This window comes from Gymnoscopelus braueri (assembly GCF_963280865.1).
Source record: "Gymnoscopelus braueri genome assembly, chromosome: 4".
In the NCBI taxonomy this organism is placed as follows: Eukaryota; Metazoa; Chordata; class Actinopteri; order Myctophiformes; family Myctophidae; genus Gymnoscopelus; species Gymnoscopelus braueri.
Window position 1 is genome coordinate 58,959,996 of NC_137605.1, and position 24,226 is coordinate 58,984,221.

The window sequence follows — 24,226 nt, forward strand, 5'->3', positions numbered from 1 at the left end:
AGCATAAACAAACTACTTCACATGAACAATGTTGGTGTAACTAAGAGATTTGAAGGGGAATACAGTATATATTTCTCTCTCTCTCTAGGTCGTCCTCAGACGAGCCCTCCATCGTTGCTTCCAGTCATCCCGGTTCTCCATACATCTGGCCAGTTCGTTGGTACTTTGCGCTCCTGCATCATTCTTGAGTACATCCACGTATGTCATTGTGGGACGTCCTCGTGACCGATGACCGTGCGTTGGTTCCCACAGCACCAATTTGCTGCCTGGCAGTTCTTGATGTCTTTGGCAGTGTCCTGCTAGTCTCATTCTCCTGGCTGCTATTTTCTCGCTCACCCTTGGCATTCCTTCATACAGGATCTTGTTGGTAACATGTAATAATAATAATAATAATGAATTGCATTTATATGGCGCTTTTCTAAGTACTCAAACTTACTCAAAGTGCTTTACAATGGTTCATTCATTCATACAGGGGGGGGCAGATGTGTACTCTTGCTGATGTTAAGTACTGCACGCAACATTCTGGTGTAGCACCCATCTAGAGACTTCTGCAGGGTTGGCTTCAGGGTCCAGCATTCACTGCCATAGAGGAGAACAGACTCTACCGTTGCATAGAAGAAGCTGAGTTTGATTTGACGGGGGAGGTTGGAGTTCCATACACTGGTCATGCCGTTCAGAGCTCTCCATGCAAGTGCCTTCCTCACTTTAAGATCTTGCTCGGATGAGTTGACCCATGAGCCCAGGTACTTAAAGTCTTTGACTTCCTTCAGCACAGTGCCTCCTGTTGTTGTCAGAGGTGGATGTTCTGATGGGATGTTATAGGTGATAGCCTCAGTTTTCTTGGCATTTAGCCTAAGGCCAACCTTGGCACACTCTACCTCCACTCTGTTCAGGAGCTCCTGTGCCTGTTCCACGTTGTCGGAGAGCAGGCTGATGTCGTCCGCATAGTCCAGGTCTGTCAGGACTACTGTGGGGTGTCGTTTCGACCTCCTTGGGGTTAGAGTGAAGCCAAGATCCTGCTCTCGTCCACTGATGGCCTTCCTAAGTGCATAATCCAGGACTATGACGAAGAGGAAGGGGGCTAGTGTGTCCCCTTGCATTACCCCAGCCAGAATGTCAAACTCTTCGCTGTTGCCATCCTCAATTGCCCGGAGCAAGTTGGGAGGGACACCGTACGCCTCCAGGATCTTCACCATCTTGCCTCTGTGGATGGAATCAAATGCCTTTTTAAAGTCTATGAAGCATAATACGGCAGTCAGGTTATCCTTCTTCACCTCCTCTATCAATCTCCTGAGGGCCAAGATCTGGGCTACGGTACTTCTCCCCTCCGAAAGCCATTTTGGTTCTCCCTCAGGTGAGGGTCGATGGCCTGCCGAATCCTGTTTAGTATCATTCAGTTGTAAACCTTTGCGGTGATACATGTCAGGCTGATGCCTCTGTAGTTGTCTGGCTTTGAGAGGTCTCGAGCTTTAGGCACCGGGATGATGTTGGAGAGAGACCATATTTCAGGCTGCTTGTTGTGCAGTAGAGCAAGGTTGCAAAACTCTAGGATGAGATCATCGAGATCACAGTTCTTTAAGACCTCTGGGGGTATGCCATCCGGCCCAGCACTTTTGCCCTGCCTCACTGTGGCTTTCGCCCTGACAAGCTCACTGTGAAGGGACCATCATTGATGTGCAGGTTCTGGAGGAATGCTGGTATATTTTCCTCAGCTCCTTCCGCTGTTGTGCCCAGTAGCCTTTGGAAGTGGTTGAACCAGGTCGTCACCCTCTCCTCAGGGCTGTGTCCCTCGACCTGTCCCTCCTTTGTCCTCTTCCGCCCAGTCATATCATTGATGACCCTCCAGGCCTCCCCATACTGCCTTTCACCCTGTGCTGCCTGCACTCTACGCGCACTCTCCATCAGTTTATATACACATATTTACAAATAAAAGACAAATTATGTAGAGGTCACTTCCTCATTTTTCCTGGTCTGTTTGATGCGAGTGCGAGAGGAGAGACCAGCTCAGAGCAGCAGCAGAGCCACTGCAAATGTCAATCAATCTGTGATACGTCCCGCCCTGATTTCAAACTTTTTTCAGAGAGACCACATGACGTACAGTATCATTCATGATATTTTCGGGCCATGTCATAGTCCCTTTAAACTTTCCACTGTATCTCACATACCTCTGTACACGTATCCAGTGTGTGTGTGTGTGTGTGTGTGTGTGTGTGTGTGTGTGTGCATTCGCGCTAATGTGTTTCTTACCTGCGTGGGATTACTAAGCTCAGGACAGCTGTCACAGGCGTCTCCCACCCCGTCTCCATCTCTATCTGTCTGCATGGGGTTGGGCACCTTGGGACAGTTGTCCAGGAAATTAGGGATACCTGAGGGACAGACAGACAGACAGACAGACAGAGGACATTAGGGATAGCTGAGGGACAGACAGAGACAGAGGAGTACAGGGGACCCATACAAAAAGGATTTATAAGAGGCGTATGCTTATTTATAGTGTGTGATTCCTATGGAATTATTGTGTATGTACTGTACAAATGTTCTATTTCTATTAATATTGTAATATAGCACCAAAGTCTGACACCACTGCCGCTAGAGGGCGCTATCCCCCTGGGTCACAGTGTTATTTTTGTATAGACCAATTATGTCTTTACCAACATTGAGACTGGATGCACAGGTGATTGTTTCATGCATTCAATTCTCAACCTGTTTCGGGGTGCGCTGGTTTCAGCGCACCCCAACCCCCTCTTGTGTGTTGGCTAGTGCTGCGTGCCCTAGCGAGACCTGACATAATGGGTTTCATTTGCAACCATTATCTATATATATAATATCATATCTATCCAGGGTCTATTGGAATTCCCATAGGGGGATCTTAGATCGCGTCATATAAGAACTGTTCCAAAAATAAACAGATCAGCCAGGCGATTGTACTCATATGGATATGAAACATCAACTGGCGAAAACTAAACAAAAACTAAGCTGTGATGACTAAAACTATGACTAAATATATTGACAATTTCATCAACAAATACAAACTAGACTAAAATGTTAGGGAGGGACTAGTGGAGAAGAGATCCAGTAGAACTAAGACATGTCATTTATGCTTGGCTGCACGTGTCTGTGACGCGTTGTGAGATTGTAGATCGGCTATTTTCAGCACACAGCTAAGTATAAATCGGGCATTATGACACTATCGAGGTCTGCCAAAATAAAAATGTACTGACTAAATCAACTGTAATATTTAGTCAACTAAAACTAACATTTCCGATGGATAAAATACGACTAGAATTAAGACTATGACTAAAACCAAATAAAAATGTGCTGTCAAAATGAATACTGCATGTGAAGAAGGTTGCTAGTCTGTGTCTCTGTAACCCTCCCTCCCTTTCTATATCTCTATACCGTCTCCGTCTATGTCGAGGTCACAGGCGTCTCCCTGTCCATTGGCGTCTGTGTCTCTCTGGTCACTGTTGGGGACACTGGGACAGTTGTCACATGCATCTCCAAACGAGTCTGTGTCTGAGTTCTGTTGGTCTTTGTTGAACACCAGTCTGCAGTTATCCTGACAGGGACACACAGAGGGAAACATTTTACAATAATATGCCAAAAAGGTCAATGGTTTCCAATGTTTTCTTCCTGTAAAGAAAAGGCACAAAAAAAAAGGATATGCTTCAACAGACACATTTCAACCAATATATCATTTGTTATAACACCTCCACTTTTCAACGTTCAAATAAATGTCCTCCTAATGTTATGCCTGTCGTGTTTCACTCAGAAATATATCACGATAGGGAGGTTTGATCATCTCAAAATGCTGTTTCATGTGGACTTTAACATGTTTAACCTAGTTTGAAGATACTTTGTCTGTACCTGGGGTGATTAAAACCGCTAAAACCCTATACTTCATTGACCGCAGTCCCCTGGGGTCCACCCATAATTCCGCCGGCCAATTGTTCCGACGGGTCAATGTTCCGACGTCCGGGGTCCGGTGGTCCGACGGGCCGATGTTCCGACGACCGGACCGGGGTGCAGTGGTCCGACGGGCCGGTGTTCCGATGGCCGGGGTCCACTGCTCCGACGGGGGTGCAGCAATAAGTCAGACGACCCAAGGGGGTTATTGGTGCGCGGGTGGACCCGTAGCCCGTGGGTGGACGGGTCATGATTTCAAACGCAATTAACGTGGGTGCGGGCGAAGCAGGTCAACACATGGAAAAAAGGAAGAAAGAAAAAGCATCTCTCTCTCTCTCTCTCTCTCTCTCTCTCTCTCTCTCTCTCTATATATATATATATATATAATCTTTTTAAAATAGCAGATTGTGAGCTTGTAGATCTGCTATTTTCAAATGGTCAAAATGTATAGGGCTGAAGTGGTTAATATAGGTATGTTTTGTAATAATAATCAAAACCTACAAAGTAACTATAACTAAAGTTTCCAAATAATTGAAGTGGAGTAAAAGTATAATATTTGCCTCTGAGATGTATAGTGGGGTACAGAAATTTGGAAATACTCCAGTAAAGTAAAAAATACCTCAAAATTTTACTTAAGTACAGTACTTGAGTACATGTACTTAGTTACTTTACGCCACTGTCAATTATGCACAGCTGCCTCTAAAGATAGCCCGACTGCACGTCAACTTTATTTATTTGAATGTCCCTTGTGTTGTAGGCCACTCACTGTAGCCTATCTATCTGCGTTTTCCTCTCTCCCTCTCCCTCTCCTTCTCTCTGTCTCTCTGTCTCTCTGTCTCTCTCTCTCTCTCTCTCTCTCTCTCTCTCTCTCTCTCTCTCTCTCTTTGCAAAAATACAACGAACTGTTCATGAATAGCATAGAAGGGAAGTTTTTAGAGGTAGAGGCTTCTAAATTTCAAAAAATAATAACTTCGTCTATTCCTGTGTGTGTGTGTGTGTGTGTGTGTGTGTGTGTGTGTGTGTGTGTGTGTGTGTGTGTGTGTGTGTGTGTGCGTGCGTGCGTGCGTGCGTGCGTGCGTGCGTGCGTGCGTGCGTGCGTGCGTGCGTGCGTGCGTGTGTGTTGCATGGCGAGGCGCAGCTCAGGAGCGCAACTGGCTGTCGGAAAAAAACACACTGAATCGATTCTGCACAATCGCCAGATGCGGAGATGCCACTCTTGCACATTTGGTGCTGCACAATGAAAGATTGGCGCTTGCCAAGCCTTTACGCACAGAATAAATGATTGAATCTCACGACTGTACACATACAGTAGCTAATAGTCTACAACAGTGGTTTTCAACCTTTTTCATGCCAGGATGCCTAAATTGATATACATTTGGCCGCGGACCCCCAACTGAAAATGTGTTGTGCCAGGGACCCCTAGAAGCAAAGATTTGAGTTAAAAATGTTTGCTTTAAAAATGATATATGCTCACATTTTCAAGATTAAAAAAAAATAGCAGATCTACAAGCTCATAGCGCGGCACTCGGTGCCGTGCTATGAGCTTGTAGATCTGCTATTTTTGAATAGCCAAAGCTAAGTGGTTAAAAATGATTGTGACGCTATGTTAACTAATTTTGCTGGGGACCCCCTGGTACCCCCCCAAGGACCACTGGTGGTCCCCGGACCACTGGTCTACAACACTGTATTACAGTCAGTGACAGAAACCTCTGCTTTTGGTCGTAGATCAACATAACCAAAGCACATCAGAGAACAGCATTTTCATCCAGAATTTAACAAATGAGCGTTCTTGACCTGCTGCAGGTCAGAAATGCGCTCCCGTGTTTTTGATTGATGTACTTTATTTAGTAAGACATCAGAACAACAGTACATGGAAGTACAAATTCACAATACAAGGTCAATGCGTTTCTGCATTTAATAATGTAATAATGTAATGATTGTTAAGTATGATTTGAACATGCACTGTACATCTTTATCAGACCTAAATTTACCCCTTCAATGTCTTGTTTATCCCCAAATGACTGGATATCACAGGTTAATAATAATAAGTAATTTTGTTACTATTTGTACATTTTCGTTCGCCATTGTCAGCGATATGTTTATGTTAAGTGTTTTGATGTGTTTATCCGATGAACATGAAAAAAACATGCACGCACACACACACACACACACACACACACACACACACACACACACACACACACACACACACACACACACACACACACACACACACACACACACAGGAATAGATGAAGTTATTATTATTTGAAATTTAGAAGCCTCTACCTCTAAAAACTTCCCTTCTATGCTATTCATGAATTTTGCAGAGAGAGAGAGAGACAGAGAGACAGAGAGACAGAGAGAGGAGGGGGGAGAGAGAGAGGGAGAGAAGGGGGGAAAGAGAGAGAGGGAGAGAGACGGGAGCGAACCATATATTTAGCACCATTCGGTTTAGCTGAGGATAGACAATTCATATTCTTCTACGAAAACGCAGATAGATAGGCTACAGTGAGTGGCCTACAACACAAGGGACATTCAAATAAATAAAGTTGACGTGAAGTAACTAAGTACATGTACTCAAGTACTGTACTTAAGTAAAATTTTGAGGTATTTTTACTTTACTGGAGTATTTCCAATTTTCTGTACCCCACTATACATCTCAGAGGCAAATATTATACTTTTACTCCACTTCAATTATTTGGAAACTTTAGTTATAGTTACTTTGTAGGTTTTGATTATTATTACAAAACATACCTATATTAACCACTTCACCCCTATACATTTTGACCATTTGAAAATAGCAGATCTACAAGCTCACAATCTGCTATTTTAAAAAGATTATATATATATATATATATATATATATATATATATATATAGAGAGAGAGAGAGAGAGAGAGAGAGAGAGAGAGAGAGAGAGAGAGGGGAGAGATGCTTTTTCTTTCTTCCTTTTTTCCATGTGTTGCCCTGCTTCGCCCGCCCCCACGTTAATTGCATTTGAAATCATGACCCGTCCACCTGCGGGCTACGGGTCAACCCGCGCACCAATAACACCCTTGGGTCGTCTGACTTATTGCTGCACCCCCGTCGGAACAGTGGACCCCGGCCGTCGGAACACTGGCCCGTTGGACCACTGGACCCCGGTCCGGTCGTCGGAACATCGGCCCGTCAGACCACCGGACACCGGTCGTCGGAACATCGACCCGTCGGAACAATGGGCCGTCGGCATATTGACGCGGACCCCAGTTCCCTGGGGGTCTGTAATTGGCCGACAACACGTTATGTTGCGACACGTTATGAGCTTGTAGATCAGCAATTTTTTGCTGAGTAGGGGTGCTAGGTTCCATGTTGTATACAAAAATAATAGTTGAAGCAGGGTGCCTAAACCCAGGATGTGATCGCGGGTAGAGTTGCCTCACTTTAAAATGTGCACATGTAAAGAGGGCTACCCCAGTACCCCTAGATGTCTTTACTGTCCAACGTTTGTTCGGTCACTAAAGACAGTGTGATCGGCTGGCTGGTCGTGGTATTTATTTTTTATTTCATTCAGACCAGGCTATTCTGTCAGCAGTGAAAGCAGTAGGAACACAAGTTGGCAGAGGACTTTTTACAAAGATCTATGTCCCCCTCTAGTGGCCATGCATAAATACAAACTGTCAAGAAATAAACATCTGTGGGTCGGGACCCCCAGATAAAAAAAGGAAGAACAAAAAGAAAAAAGACCATTACTGCATCAAAAGTAATCAACAAACTATACTATTAAAAAAAAATAGCCAATCTACAAGCTCAAAATGCGCCACAACGTGAGGCGTTGTGAGCTTGTAGATTGGCCATTTTCACAATATTTATCCGTGGAACCGAGTCAAACTAAATTGAATGCGTCAACTCCTACATTCCAAGTGTTTGTCGGGGGGGGGGGGGGGGGGTGATAAATATTGATGATTGATATCTAGGCCTATACCATGACAAATGGCTAAATGTCCGATGTCCAGGTATTAAAATATCCAGACAGAGCAAGCTACACAGCTGTGATTAATTCCATCAGATTACTGAGCGGGGGAGGGGTATCACCTCAGTTCGTTTGGCAGTATGGAGCATGAACGGTGTCTTAAGAACTTGTTTTCCGAATGGGTCATAAGAAGAAAGGTCGGACGTCGGACTGTAAATAAATCGTAGCATGTAGCTACCTTTACACAGATTCACACACCCACCTCCACATTTTTTATTCCATCTCCGTCTGCGTCTTCATCACACTGGTCTCCTATGCCATCGTTGTCTGCATCCTCCTGGCCAGAGTTGGGCGTGTAAACACAGTTGTCCTAATGGAGGAGAGAGGACACCAATGCACCACCATGTCACCACCATGTCACCACCATGTCACCACACACACAAACCATGTCGACCCCGCTGCAAACCAGATTCACCAGTCTGACACATTGACCGTAAGAAATATGGACAGCGTCACGCCATTGGTTTTTACAGACAGTAAATAAAGCCTATTTTTCAGCGATTTCAAATCCGCCATTGTTCTATATCCGGTCCGAAATGCTAACGGACATTAATAGTAGAGCGGATAGTAGGAACAATCGTTCACTTTGTGATACAAGCGTGAAAATTGGCATGAACATTCCTTTAGGTCAACTCTTTGACTTTTTTAATCGAGCCACTCAAAAATCCAAGATGGCGGCCATTTTTCAAGATGGCCGATACCTTAGTGGGCAGTTAAAGGAGAATTCCGGACAAATTAAGTGTTATCTTTCATGTCTCGTTACTCACCTAGCGACGTAAAAAGTGGCGTTCTTTTTTTCCATATATTCCCCTGTCGTCATTTTTTAAACACCCTCCGTTGTTATAATGGGAGCGCGTGGGTTATGTGAAGTTCGTCTATTATAACCGACGCAATGTTATTTTTTTCTCTACTACGATTCATTGTAGAGTCTCATGATAGTCAAACATGCGCTGAAAATTCCTGCGAGCCTGCCGTTAATGGCGAACGATTTAACACTGGATGCTTGTTTCTTTCCAGAACCTGGCAACTCGTGTTGCCAGATTCTGGAAACAAGCAACCAGTGTTAAATCGTTCGCCATTAACGGCAGGCTCGCAGGAATTTTCAGCGCATGTTTGACTATCATGAGACTCTACAATGAATCGTAGTAGAGAAAAAAATAACATTGCGTCGGTTATAATAGACGAACTTCACATAACCCACGCGCTCCCATTATAACAACGGAGGGTGTTTAAAAAATGACGACAGGGGAATATATGGAAAAAAAGAACGCCACTTTTTACGTCGCTAGGTGAGTAACGAGACATGAAAGATAACACTTAATTTGTCCGGAATTCTCCTTTAAGTGATATGATGGTTTATTTGGTGATACAAGCATGAAAATTGGCATGAGCAGTCTCTGTGGGTCACTTGACAATAGGCCACCCACAGCTACTTGAAATTTCAAGATGGCGGCCATTTTTCAAGATGGCCAACACTTTAGTGGAGCATTTAAGTTATATAATGGTTCATTTGGTGATACAAGCATGAAAATTGGCATGAGCAGTCTCTGTGGGTCACTTGACAATAAGCCACCCACAGCTACTTGAAATGTCAAGATGGCGGCCATTTTTCAAGATGGCCACCACCTTAGTGGACTAGTTAAGCTTAAGAAATCATTTAGTTGGTGATACAAGCATGAAAATTGCCATGAGCCGTCTCAAAAGGTCATTTGACAAGAAACCGCCCACAGCCACTTGAAATTTCAAGATGTCAATCTTTAAATGATACCTTTTCTCATAGAAATGTATTGGGTTCCTCAAAAAGCTCTGTCAAGAGAGGTTGTTTGACTGTGTTTTGTCTGACTCCTCGCCCACGACCTGTCCAGTTTGGTAAGACCTGTCAGGAGTTGCCTCCCACCGGCATAGCTCTCAGGGTTCACTGAGGTAGGCCTAAACAAGCTCCCTTACCACGACAAGGTAACAGTCACAAGGGAGGATATATATATATATATATATATATATATATATATATATATATATATATATATATATATATATTGGTTTTTTTAAACTAACAGCCATTACATGTGTCAAATAAATACTAAGGGGTGGGGAAACAAAAAATAAGATGAATAAATTAGCACAGTTGTGGTGCTGATAAGCACAGTTGTGGTGCTGAACGGACAGTGCTCCAAAATTATGAGTAATGGCTAATACTGAATGGCAATAGCCACGGAACCATGACAAACGATACTAAGGAACTAAACTGAAAATGTGCTTCACTGTTAGATATGGCAGTGGAAGGCAGTGGAAGCAATGTTACAAAGTAACAACTGAAAATTACACAGTAATAGACTAGATAAAAAGTAAAACATGATGCGTCGATGTGACGAGGGGAAGCCGAGCCATAGGCCTCCACTTGAAAACACAGAGGACAACAGGGAATAATAAAAATAAAATAAACATGCAAATAGGTTCTAGCAGGGGCAACTACATAGGCATGTGAAACTGAGTCCATATCTGAAGCAGTTACACCTTCCAGTACATGCCTTGGAGCACCCACATTTGGTCAACTCCCAACAACTCTCCGCAATAGGTGGAAGTGGAGTCCAGAAGACTTTCCACTTCTCGTCCTGTTCCACCCATCCCCAGTCAGATGGGCTCGGCATTTGTGGATGTCGCTTCAATGCCTGTCCCCACACGTATCCAGCCTCATAAGAAGCATGTTTGGCATGCTCTTTGAGTGCTGCTTGAGTTGGTGGGATCAAGTCATATTGTCTTTGCTTTCTGGCAAAGAGATCAAGCCTGGCCTCGTTCACAGTTGTGACATCGCTGGACCGGTCATACATTAGATCTTCTTGGCCTCTTGACATGGATATCTTTGGTATCTTCAGTGTCTTCAGCAGATGTAGATGCTCTCTTTTGGGCCCTTTCCAGCTCTGTGTTGTTAAACCTAAGTTTACAGCTTGAATTATATTTTGCTCTGTTTCTTGTCGATGTGCTTTCTATGCCATCACCTTCATCTAGTCGGGTTGGACTAAGTAAGATAGGCAGAGCATTGATCTTATGAAATAATGGAACATTTCTTGCAATGGTATCATAACCAGTACGATCGTGCTCTCTGTTGAATAAACTCGGCTGAATGAGTTTTTCCTTGGTGACCTGCTGACAAATTAAACATCTGTCCCAGTTAGTTTTCACAACTGTTATGATGGCTTCTGCCATGTCTGCAGCATAGGCAGAGGCCGAGGGTTTATCCTTTTACCACCTTTTACCAAGCACTTTGATGTATGGGATACAACTAAGTTCGTGCCTTAACCCTACACTTAGTTCGATCGTTCATCCAATGCCATTTAAATCCTGAGCGATCTGTACACCATCCGGTTAACTAAAACCCCATTAACCTTGGCTCGGCTCTCCCGTGCTGGCACAACCTGTCAATTCAGGTGCGGCTATCTAACTGTTTTGGGGTAAATTAGACAGCATTTGGGATACCAACTTTCAATTAGCTGACATTGAACCCCACTCTGAGTTTAACAGCAGTGATATATCACCAGTGTGCCCTGGTAGTGCAGATATTCACTCTTATCTAATCTATCTATGATCAACAAATCAACACAACTATATTGTGATGTGTTAAAAGTTGTTCTTTAGCATAATAATAATAATCGTATAATCGTCCTTAATGAAAAAAAAACATACATTTCTATGAGAAAATGTATCTTTTGAGGATCCAGGGGGCGGCCATCTTGAAAATAGAAATGTAAAGTGGCTGGGAGTGTTTTCTTGTCAAGCAACCCTTAGAGACTGCTCATGCCAAATTTAATGTTTGTATCACCAAATAAACCATTATATAACTTAATTGCTCCACTAAAGTGTTGGCCATCTTGAAAAATGGCCGCCATCTTGAAATTTCAAGTAGCTGTGGGTGGCCTATTGTCAAGTGACCCACAGAGACTGCTCATGCCAATGTTCATGCTTGTATCACCAGATAAACCATTATATAACTTAATTGCTCCACTAAAGTGTTGGCCATCTTGAAAAATGGCCGCCATCTTGAAATTTCAAGTAGCTGTGGGTGGCCTATTGTCAAGTGACCCACAGAGACTGCTCATGCCAATTTTCATGCTTGTATCACCAAATAAACCATCATATCACTTAACTGCCCACTAAGATGTCGGCCATCTTGAAAAATGGCCGCCATCTTTGATTTTCAAGTGGCTCGATTAAAAAAATCGATAAATGACCTCTAAAGATGATCTGTACCAAGTTTCACGCTTGTATCACCAAGTGAACGATTCTCCCAAAATATTGCTTTTATCCGCTGTACTATAATGCTATTGGCTGCAACCGCAGCGAGGGCGGGTCTTCACTTGGTAGAACCAGTAGAAATCCTGGCAACATACCCTACTTTATGATTAATTAAAAAAATAATGGGACCATAATTTACTAAACACATATATCATGATGATAATTAAAAAAATACTTTAAACTAGCGATTGAAAACATAAAGTGTTTATGAAAAAAATAAATTAAATTAAATTAAATTAAATTAAATTAAATTAAATTAAATTAAATTAAATTAAATTAAATTAAATTAAATTAAATTAAAATCTATTGAGATTCTAATGTATTGCCACCACCGAAGGTGAAATAGCGACATCTGCTGGGCCATTAATAGGAACAGCAGGCTGAACGAGAACCCGGAAGTGAGGTTCAATTCCAGCGAACAGGGTTTGCCCCTTGGTCTGACACCATGTCACCTCACACACGCACACACATTGTATGACCTGTTGCAAACCAGAATCATCATTTGGAACAGATAAAGTATGTGTGTGTGTGTGTGTGTGTGTGTGTGTGTGTGTGTGTGTGTGTGTGTGTGTGTGTGTGTGTGTGTGTGTGTGTGTGTGTGTGTGTAGAAAAGTTGGGTTTGCAGACCTGTTTGCAGTGTTTATCATTGTCCATGCAGGGCAGAGAGCGGTCAGGGTATCCGTCCAGGTCAGTGTCCACTCCACAGGTGTGTCCATTACCTGCCCAGCCCACGTTACACTGGGGTGACACACGCACGCCACGCCACGCACGCACGCACGCACGCACGCACGCACGCACGCACGCACGCACGCACGCGCGCGCACGCACACACACACACACACACACACACACACACACACACACACACACACACACAGACACACACACACACACACACACACACACACACACACACACACACACAGAGCGTGAATTTCAATTCATCATGTACAGAGAGTCATGTCTCATAAGAAGTGTATTTTATGCTTTAAAGGAGATATTTTTGATAACAAGATATCTATTTATCGCCTGGTTAACGGACAATACATTTGTATCCGTCTACTGATCTGTGAAGTACATTAACATGTTTAGCCCATGTTGACAACAACTCACAGTGTACTTGACCTTTCTGACCGCTGGTTTACAAAGCATGCTGTACCATGGTTTGTTCGATTTTTTGAGGAAACCATTGGATTCCATTCACACACACAAACACATATATGTATACAGAATGTAAGTATGTATGTATGTATGTATGTATGTATGTATGTATGTATGTATGTATGTATGTATGTATGTATGTATGTATGTATGTATGTATGTACGTACGTACGTACGTACGTATGTATGTATAAACCTTTTTTATCATAGTTGTCTACCTGAAAATAGTCCCTGGAGAATTAAGATTGATTTACAAACACCATTCAAATATCCTTTACTCCTTAACTGTGCAATGACGTTTAGCCACCATTAGCTCAATTATTCAGATACAGTGCATTGACTATGGAGAAAATGTAAATAAACACAATGTCTTAACACTAAAGCCTACAATGGAAAGATGGTATGTGTTTATGTTTGATATGGACAAAGCTGTGACTAAACAATGACTTCAGGTATGGTCCTTTAATCAGCATCAGCCTGAAACATGAATGTAGAAACGACCAGGGATCATACCATCATAATAATATATTATTAGAGGGATTTATAGTATTACCCTAACCCTGGTGTGAAAGAAACCCATGTGACAAAAGACAAGTCCTTCACTTTGGCGTTTTCAGCAGTGTAAATGAGCAGGCACAGGGCCGTCATTCTGCATTGCATCTGATGTATTATTTTAACCACTTAAGGCATATTTTATACGTTGTCGTACGATTGTGTCCCACGGTGGAAATGGCTAATCTACAAGCTCACAGTATGTTGCGATGCAAGTTGCATCTAAACACATTGTGAGCTTGTGGATCAGTAATTTGGGTGGTTAAAGCCATAGAACTCACCCTGCAGGACACGTCTCCGTTCCTCTCGATGGCGCAGTGGGCCTTGGCATCACAGGGGTTAAAGGGGAGCGAGGCACATGACTTCTTGGGGACACAACCCGATGTCTGGTTGCCTAGGAAACCAGCCTTACACCCCCCACATCTGTATGACCCCTGAACACACAGAGAGAGAGAGAGAGAGAGAGAGAGAGAGAGAGAGAGAGAGAGAGAGAGAGAGAGAGAGAGAGAGAGAGAGAGAGAGAGAGAGAGAGAGAGTTAACTTTAGGGGTAGAATCAGTGGTGTAAAGTAACTAAGTACATGTACTCAAGTACTGTACTTAAGTACAATTTTGAGTTACTTTTACTTTACTGGAGTATTTCCAATTGTCTATACTTTTACTTCTACTCAACTAAATATCAGTGGCAAATATTGTACTTTTACTCCACTACAATTATTTGAAAACTTTAGTTACTAGTTACTTTGCAAATATAAATGATTACATTATAAAACATTCATTTACCACCCTATCTCATACCTATAGGCTATCTACAAGATCTGCTATTTTCAAACATTTTAGTACTTTTACTTTTGGTACTTTAAGTGCATTTTGATACCAATACTTTTGTACTTTTACTCAAGTAATTTTTGTATTCTGGACTTTTACTTGTAACAGAGTACTTCTGCAGTGCAGTATTGATACTTTTACTTCAGTAAAACATTTGAGTACTTTTTCCCCCACTGGGTAGAATGAAGGCTAATTTGTCCAGTAGAGGGGGCTACTGCACTTATACATTTTGATGGGGCCCGTCAACGGTCTGTGTTGGTAAGCATGGTGACCAGGGCTTCCTCTGTAGGTGTGTGTTTGCTATAGCAGCATAGTGGAACTAAACTCCAGAGTTATTATGTATTTATTACAGTGTTGTACAGACAGTGTTGTGTACTCACTATAGAGTTGGTACAGACAGAGTTGGGAACACAAGCATCTGCGACTTCCACGCATTCATCAATGTCCGAACACTCCTACAGAGAGAGATACAATGGATGAGAGAGAGAGAGAGAGAGAGAGAGAGAGAGAGAGAGAGAGAGAGAGAGAGAGAGAGAGAGAGAGAGAGAGAGAGAGAGAGAGAGAGAGATAGCGAGAGAGAGAGAGCGAGAGAGTGAGAGAACGAGACATACAGAGACAGACAGTCAGATAGACAGACATACAGACAGACAGACAGACAGACAGACAGACAGACAGACAAAGACAGAAAAATGAATTGTTACATTTACCACACACTTTTCACAATGTGAGTATGGATTTGTTTATGTGTACATCAGTGATGAAGCAGAGATTGATTGAACTGCTGTGTAGAATGAATTGACGTATTTTTCATTGAGTCTGTCAGAGCTGAACGTTGTTGATCCATGACATTCTGCACCTGTCACTTAAACCGTCGATCTGTACTTAGTAAAACAGACCTGTATTGCAACTGTACTTGTCCGCTTTTTTCACTGGCCCTATTTTCGCCGGTGCCTTACCCATTATCCCTAAACTTCTTTGCAATCCGTCCAAAAAAGTCCTTGCCGTCTTGTTTCCATTGGGGTTCTTAGTATTCAATTCATAGACATATATAGTAGCTACCAAACAGTTGTATACAAATAATGTTCCTTCAAGAATTGGGATGCTGTGGCTCACGTGATCCAGGATCTGATATTGTCTTTTTTCATGCTGATGTACTGTAGTAACGGTCCTCGTGAGTGTGTGTGTGTGTGTGTGTGTGTGTGTGTGTGTGTGTGTGTGTGTGTGTGTGTGCGTGCGTGCGTGCGTGCGTGCGTGCGTGCGTGCGTGCGTGCGTGCGTGCGTGCGTGCGTGCGTGCGTGCGTGCGTGCGTGCGTGTGGGTGTGCTGCACCTGCTTGTATTTCTTGGCGTACTCTATCCCCACCCCTATGAGCGGCGGCCCCCACAGACCGGGGGGACACGGCTCACAGGAGAAACCTGTAGCTGTGTTGACACATGCTGAGGGGGAGTAACACGGCTGGGCCTCCATGCACTGTGGAGCACCACAACACACATCAGAACATGATCACAACACAATCAATCACTGACTGATTGCACCAGCTGTGTTTACTGTAAGTTCAAACTGAGTTATAAGTAAGCAGTTGTGGAAAGTAACTAAGTACATTTTAATTTTGAGGTATTTGTACTTTACTTGGGTATTTCCAATTTCCAATACTTTTACTTGTACTCCACTACATCTCAGAGGCAAATTTTGTACTTTTACTCCACTACATTTGAAATCTTTAGTTACTAGTTACTTTGTAGATTTGGATTATTATTACAAGCAAACATTAACCACTTCAGCCCTATACACATTTCAGCCATTTGAAAATAGCCGATCTACAAGCTCACAATGCGTCGCATCGCGACGCATTGTGAGCATGTAGATCTGCTATTTTCAAAAGATGTTTTTACATTTGAAAACTTGAAATGGGACATTCTGCATAATGAGTACTTTTACTTTTGGTACTTTAAGTACATTTTCATGCCAATACCTTTTGTTACTCAAGTACATTTTGAATTCCGGACTTTTACTTGTAACAGAGTATTTCTATATTGCAGTATTGATACTTTTACATAAGTAAAACATGTGAGTACTTTTTCCACCACTGATAATAAGGTGCTGTGTGTTTGCTAAGCTGACACCAAATGTAAATGTTTGCGGGAGTGCGTCTTACGTAGCTATTATATATTATTTACACATATCAATTGATATAATTGTTCCGTAAATTAGGTAAGGCTACCAAGAACCGTAAATAAAGAAATTGCCCATATTTTAAAATAAATGAATGACAAAACACAAAATACGACTCACTTAAAGTGCCAAAAGGAAAAAAAAATAAAACATTGAAAGTACAAAAACAGTAGGCTCTATGCACAGCAGCCATATTGGAAAGAAATTGGGCCTCTTCCTTACTTCCTTCACAGGTCTTACCAATTTGACTAATTATTAAGGCTCTGTTCCATTTAGTGTAGCACAGTGGTTCTCAAACTTTTAAATTTCAAGGACCCCCATAACTCTGAGAGTGTACAAATGAGTGTACATTTGTACACTCTCAGAGATACAGACCTGTAGGGGCCATTTGGAACCACCTCAAGGAACCACAAGGGTCCCTGGACCACACTTTGAGACCCACTGGAGTAGCAGAGTGTTTCCAGTGAGCCAACATGCCCAATATCAGAACACCCTGACCAGAATGGAACAGAGCCTTAATTAGCATAATGTGTAAGACCTGTGAAGGCAGTAAGGAAGAGGCCCAATTTCTTTCCAATATGGCTGCTGTGCATAGAGCCTATTGTTCTTCATACAGGAGTGTGTCCTGTACCTCATCGATGTTGTGACAGTGTGTCCCGTTGCCTGTGGTTCCCTCTGGACAGGGCCCACACTGGTACCCTGGATACTGAAAGGTCTCCATGCAAGGTACCCCCTTGTGGCAGGGGTTGGGAGAGCAGCGTGAGCGCGGCTCATGGAAACCTGGAGGGGTATAGAGAGGACCTTTGGTTCTGACAGGCACACGCTAGATCACCGTTTACACAGGACACATCTAGTCTGAGGTTTACAGACACTTTCCAAGAACCAGTCCTCTGTGACCTCCACTGGGTCCCAGTCAAGCACAGAATTGACTTCAAAATACTAATCACAACCTACAAAGCCCTCAACAACCAACAACTTTGAGTACCTAGAAAAGCGCTATATAAATCGTATGTATGTATTATTATTATTATTATTATTATTATTATTATTATTATTATTATTATTATTACATTTACACTTATTATTATTATTATTATTATATCCATTATAAGAATAGGCATATAGCACTCGGGTGGTGCAGTGGTAAAGTGCTTGCCCGCCACCGTGGAGGTTGTGGGTTCGAATCCATCGTGGTGCATCTGGCTTTGTTGAGAGTCTACAAAACACAATTGGGAGGGAAGCTGGCCAGGGAGGGTGATACACTGCATGAATTCTGACGGGGTTGGGACCCGGAACCTGTTATATTTCTGACCCGGTTCTGAGATTGAAGAACCGGAGCCGGTTCCATCGTATTTGCATTAACGGTTCCCGCAAATGGTTCCTGGAATTTCTCTTCCTGTCTTCATTTGGCTCAGCTGTGTGCATTGCAAGCGACTGTGGTGATGTTACGCCACCTACACATGTGAGTGGGGTGGATACGTCCACTGATCTAGGATCAGAATACCACCAGTGTCCTTCGAGTGTGACGGAGTGAATATTGTCAGCACAGCAGCATATCGAACACACAAAAATCCTCACAAGTGTGGTTGCACTTTACAAGAGAGGAAAATGAGCATGCAAAGTACATGAAATGCAGTGCAATCCTTTCGTGCAAAGGCGGTAGCACGCCAACTTTAAGTAAATGAATATAGTGAATATAATATGTGAATATAATAGTGAATATAATATGAATATAATATGTGATGATGATATAACTCATTGGATCTCATTAGAGCGCAAACTTTGGCTTTTGCTTCATAGGAGGAAGCAATTCTCCTTGTATACACACATTTCAACATTCCTAAGTTTGAGATGTCTCTGAAGATAAGTAAGTGAGCCACTATGTTGTGGGTTTTTTCTTTTCTTAATACTGTCTGCATTATGCCAAGTCAAACTGTGCCAAACTGTAACCAAATATGATGATGTGCGCACAGTACACCCTGTTTTGGAACAAATATTCATTATCCTTAAAAATAGACAAATTGAAGACATAATGATGTCATGGTTTTGACTTACCACAGACCTGACACTCCAGAATAGTGTTCCTAATGAGAGACATCTCCTTCACCTGAAGAGAGAAGAGGAGAGGAGAGGAGAGGAGAGGAGAGGAGAGGAGAGGAGAAAGCGTCAAAGCAAAGATGCCGTTCCGTTAAAGATGAGCATTTTACTGTTTTCTTTGCCATTTGTAACCCTAACTCCTAAACCTAACCCTAATTTAACCATTACCCCAACCCCTAAATCTAACCCCTAAATGCCTAAGTGTAAACCTGACCCCAACCACAATCTTTTCATTAATGTAACCGTAGCTCTAAAAGTGTTTCTTAGCCATGAAAATGACAATTGTTCCCAGAAGGTCGAGTTGTTTCTGGTTGTACCATCCATGTGGGGGGTATTGCTCCGATTGTTTTTGGGCCGATTGTTCAGGAATTTGAAATCCGCCATCTCTAATATAAGCCCAAAAGCACGTCGGTAACAGGAACCGGAAAACAATCCCCAAAGAATGCTATTGGTTGGGTAGCTTGTCAATCAAGAGCGGGGGCGGGGAATGAATGCTATTGGTTGTTTAGCTTGTCAATCAAATCATCCCGCCCTAGAGAATAGCCTTTATCGTCAATTTTAAAATAAATGGGACCATAATTTAGCAAAATGCATATCATGATGATTGAAAGGAGACTTTAAACTAGCGACTGGAAGCATATAGAATTTATGACAATTTTTATTAACACATTAACCGCCAAGAACGTAGTCCTACGGTCCGTTAAATCCAACTGTTAAGCGCAGAGACTTTTCGCGCTATTCACTTCCGGGTTCACTTTCGGAATTTTTTTGATCCACTTCCGTTTCCGGTTTGATGACCGGAAATATAATTATTTGGGATCCGGTTTTGACGATCACGCCCGCTCCCATTCTACAGACGAAACTGAAACTCAATTCTCTTCCTGTAGTTTTTTCTCCTCGCATTTCACTGTTTAACGTAATCCGCTCTAACTACAACATGGATACCCCGTTTGACACGCGATCTTCACTGGGAGATACAGGGAGATCTCGCGGATGTAAACAGACTGTGTAGAGCTCAATCTTAAGGATTTTTTTTTTTTTATCACTTGAAATTTTTATTAAATTTTGTACACAAACATAAATTATACAACACAAAAAGAAAAAGAAATACAAAAAACCCAAAAAAGAGAACAAGACATAAAGACAAGACAAAAACTAAACCTAAAAAGACAAACGTTTCGAAACCAACAACTGACTATATATGTCCTTTTTTTATGCTACTTCATACAAATAGAGTTCTTGTAGAGTATCCACTTTGTCCATTTCTTTACCATCTGTGTTTCCTGTAGTCTCAGGCGATGTGTCATATTTTCCATTACATAGATTTCCTCCACAAGTTCTTCCCATTGCCCTTGTGAGGGTATGTCCACCTGTCCCCATTTCCTTGTGATGTTTTTCTTCCCTGCTGCCAATAAAATCCTGACTAAATACCTGTCCTTCATCCGCACCTTTCCTGATTCTAAGTCACATAAATATAAAACTTTACTTTCCATAGGTACCTCGTATCCCAATATCTTCCGGAGTTGTTTATGTATCATTTTCCAAAAAGACTCAATTTTATGACATTTCCAGAAAACATGCGAGTGGTCCACATTCACCTCTCCACATTCCCTCCAGCATTGAACTTGTTTACTTAACTGTTTACTCTTAATTTTTGGAGTTATAAAGAACCTGATCAAATTTTTCCAGGAGAACTCCCTCCAGACCCGTGAATTGGTGGAGGTTTGATGTGTCATCCACATATTCACCCATTCTTTTTCTGTAATTTCTATCTCCAGTTCCGTTTCCCATTTTTCTTTTATATAATCAGTTGTATGTTTACTATTTATAAATTTTTGGTATAATCCGGATATAACCCGAACCTCTTTTCCTGTGTATGCGTTTATCATCATTTGGACCACACCATTCACTTCTCCAGAGGGTGTCTCCTGAATTTCCTTTGTATAATAGTCTCTTAGTTGTAGGTACCTATAGAATTCATGTTTATTTAGATCATATTTATCGCTTAGTTCCTTAAAGCTCTCCAACTGCCCCTTCGTCACCAAAGTACACCATGCTGTCATGCCTTTATTCTGCCACTGTTTAAACCCTTTATCATATTCCGCCGGTTTGAAAGCACTGTCTGAAGCTATCCATTTTAATATTTTTATTTCTTCTTTTAGTTTGTATTTTTTAACTATTTTAAACCAAATCTCCAATGTAAATAATGTAATTGGGTCGATGAGATGCTTCTTTTTTTTTAAATATTCAATGTCTCCTAAGAAACTCTGAATTGGTTTATTCCCAACTTCCTTCTCCATTTCTTTCCATTTGGACTCATAGCTAGGGTTACACCAACATACCGCATACCTCAGCTGAGCAGCTTCATAGTACATTTGTAAGTTGGGGAGACTCATCCCCCCCCTATCTTTTGGTAGTTTGAGAGTCAGAAATTTAACTCTAGGCTTTTTACCTCCCCAAACAAATCTGGACAACAGTCTATCCCATTTTGTAAATTGGCTTTGGGGGACCTCTACTGGCAGAGCCTGGAACATATATAAAAGCCTAGCCAGTACATTGATTTTCACAGTCTCAATTCTAGAGTTAAGGTCCAGTGGCAATGTAGTCCATCTTTCTATATCTTTTTGGATTTTCTGATCTATTCCGGTGTAGTTGGCCTTATACAGTGTGGACATACTTTTAGTAATGTTAACACCCAGATATTTAATACTTTTTTGATTCCAATTGAAATCAAAAGATTCCTTTATGTATGCATTTGGGGTATAGTTCAATGCCAAAATCTGTGTTTTGGATATGTTGACCTTGTAGCCAGATAGATGCCCAAATGTTTCTAATATATTACCTAACACAGGGAGTGAATCATTAGGTTTTCCGAGGAATGTTATTATATCATCGGCAAAAAGCCCGATCCGATGTTCTATGCCGTGAACCACAACTCCATGTATACCCGCATTTTGTCTCACCGCTTGTGCTAGGGGTTCTATGAAAAAATCGAACAAGGAAGGCGAAAGGCAGCACCCTTGGCGCGCCGAGCGCTGTAGATAGAACTTTTCGGACAAACTTCCATTAATTTTAATTCTCGCTGAGGGCTGTTGATATAATGATCTTATACTTTGTACCGCCTCTTTGCTAAATCCAAATCTTGTCAGCACTGCATATAAGAACTCCCAAGAGACCCGATCATAGGCCTTGTCCGCGTCAATACTTACTAATAGTGCACTTGTATTCGTCCTCTGTACCTTATCTACAATGTGTATAGTTCTTCTAATACTATCATGGGTCTGGCGCCCTCTGATAAACCCAGTCTGATCTTCGTCGATCAGGTCTGTCATGAGATCTGCCAATCTTTTGGACAGAATTTTTGTATACATTTTATAATCTACATTTAAAATGGATATTGGTCTATAGCTACCACATTGCACCTTATCTCTCCCTTCTTTTAGCAAAACTGTAATTATTGCCTCTGACCATGAGGTTGGGATTTTGTGTTTTTCCAATGTCCAGTTAAAAGAAGCTAATAGTAGTGGTGCCAGCTCTTCCCTATACATTTTGTAGAATTCTGCAGGAAAACCGTCACTCCCTGGTGATTTGTTATTCTTAAATGAGCTGATTGCCTCCAATACCTCCTCCATTGTAATGCTTGCTGTTAATTTATCATTTTGTATTTTCCCAATTGAAGGCAGATCTAATTGTTCCAAATATGCTCTCATTTCTCCCTCTTCTGCTTCTTTAGGTTGTGAGTATAAATCCTCATAATAGTTTTTGAATATTCTCTCTATTTGTTCCGGTACACATGTCAGTTCTTCTGACTGAGGATCTCTAATTTGGCATATGTTACTCAATACCTGTTGTTTGCGTATTCGCTTTGCCAATAATTTGGTGGCCCTTGATCCAGCTTCATAATAGTTTTGTCTGAGGAACCTGTTATTTTTTTCAACTTCGTCAAGTTGTGTCTCTTTTATTTTTGTTTTCAGTTCTTGCATTAGATTGTATACCGCCTCCTTTTTTGTTTTCTGATATTCCTGTTCTAGCCCCCTCAATTTGTCATTGTTTTTCCTGTAGATTTCTAACTTAGCCTTTTTTACTAATACTGATTCCACTATCAATTTTCCCCTCAGGACCGCTTTCATGGCATCCAGGACTACTGTCGGGTCCACCTCTTCATTATCATTTTCTTCTATATATCTTATTAACTCAGCTTTGATCTTCTCCCTCCTCTGCTCACTGTTCAACATTCCCATATTAAGTCTCCAGATAGTTTGACGTTTCCTGTTATTCAATCTCAATTTCAAAGACACTGGATTATGGTCTGATACATCCGCCCCTCCAATCTCGCATTCAGTAACTCTATGACTCTCATCTGTGTTTATAAAAAACTGGTCTAATCTAGAATGCACTTTATGGGCTGCAGAGTAATGTGTAAAGTCAATTACTAAAGGGTGAAGATATCTCCATATATCTATCAGTCCCATCTCCTCTAGTGATGTATTCACAAATTTTGCTAATTGAGTTTTCCCTCTTTTTGTACTTGACGTATCTTTTTTATCGCACAAAACCGTATTGGTATCTCCTCCACAGATCAAAATTCCATTTGATTCCAAGGCTATGATATCAAACAAGGATTTGAAAAAAATCTTATCACTTTCTGGAGGTGCATATATATTTACCAAGGTCACCGGTTCATTATCTAGTTTTCCTTTCACTATAATATACCTCCCCTCTTTATCCTTAATTTCCTTTTCAAATGTAAAATTAATTGTATTAGATATCAAAATTATAACACCTCTTCTAGGACCTTTTCTATATGAACTATAATATGAATTCCTATAGCCAAATCTTTTTAATTTCTCATGTTCCGTTTTTGTTAGATGAGTCTCTTGTAGGAAATACACCTGCATTTTTTCTTTTTTCAATTTTGTCATCACTCTTTGTCTTTTTATCGGAGAATTCAGACCATTCACATTCAGTGACATTATCCCAACCACATTAGTCATCAAAAAACCTCATTTCTCTTCTTGTTACATATAACCCTTGTACCTTCATCCCGTAATGTTTACAACCAGTTGTCAGTTTCATACACTTAAAACATAAAACGAAAAACACATAAATTAACTTCCAAACACGGGGTAAAACCTCCGTGACCCCTAGACCCTCATAATAGGGTGCGGGGGTAAGCCCCGTCTTGCACGGGGGCCCCCCCCTAGGCATACTAGT

At 41.6% G+C, this 24,226-nt stretch overlaps 1 protein-coding gene across 1 annotated transcript in view; it reads right to left on the minus strand.

Annotated features, from left to right (window-relative positions):
- The window catches only part of thbs3a (thrombospondin 3a), a 115,463-nt gene that overhangs the window by 61,528 nt on the left and 29,709 nt on the right, over window positions 1–24,226 (minus strand). Inside the window, exons 7-15 of the mRNA XM_080427260.1 lie at window positions 18,971–19,022; window positions 17,547–17,695; window positions 16,073–16,213; window positions 15,125–15,199; window positions 14,200–14,352; window positions 12,833–12,943; window positions 8,118–8,225; window positions 3,397–3,556; window positions 2,248–2,366 (exon numbers count right to left, since the gene is read on the minus strand). Coding sequence (XP_080283386.1) covers window positions 2,248–2,366; window positions 3,397–3,556; window positions 8,118–8,225; window positions 12,833–12,943; window positions 14,200–14,352; window positions 15,125–15,199; window positions 16,073–16,213; window positions 17,547–17,695; window positions 18,971–19,022 — 1,068 coding nt within the window. The remainder of the gene's footprint in view (window positions 1–2,247; window positions 2,367–3,396; window positions 3,557–8,117; window positions 8,226–12,832; window positions 12,944–14,199; window positions 14,353–15,124; window positions 15,200–16,072; window positions 16,214–17,546; window positions 17,696–18,970; window positions 19,023–24,226) is intronic.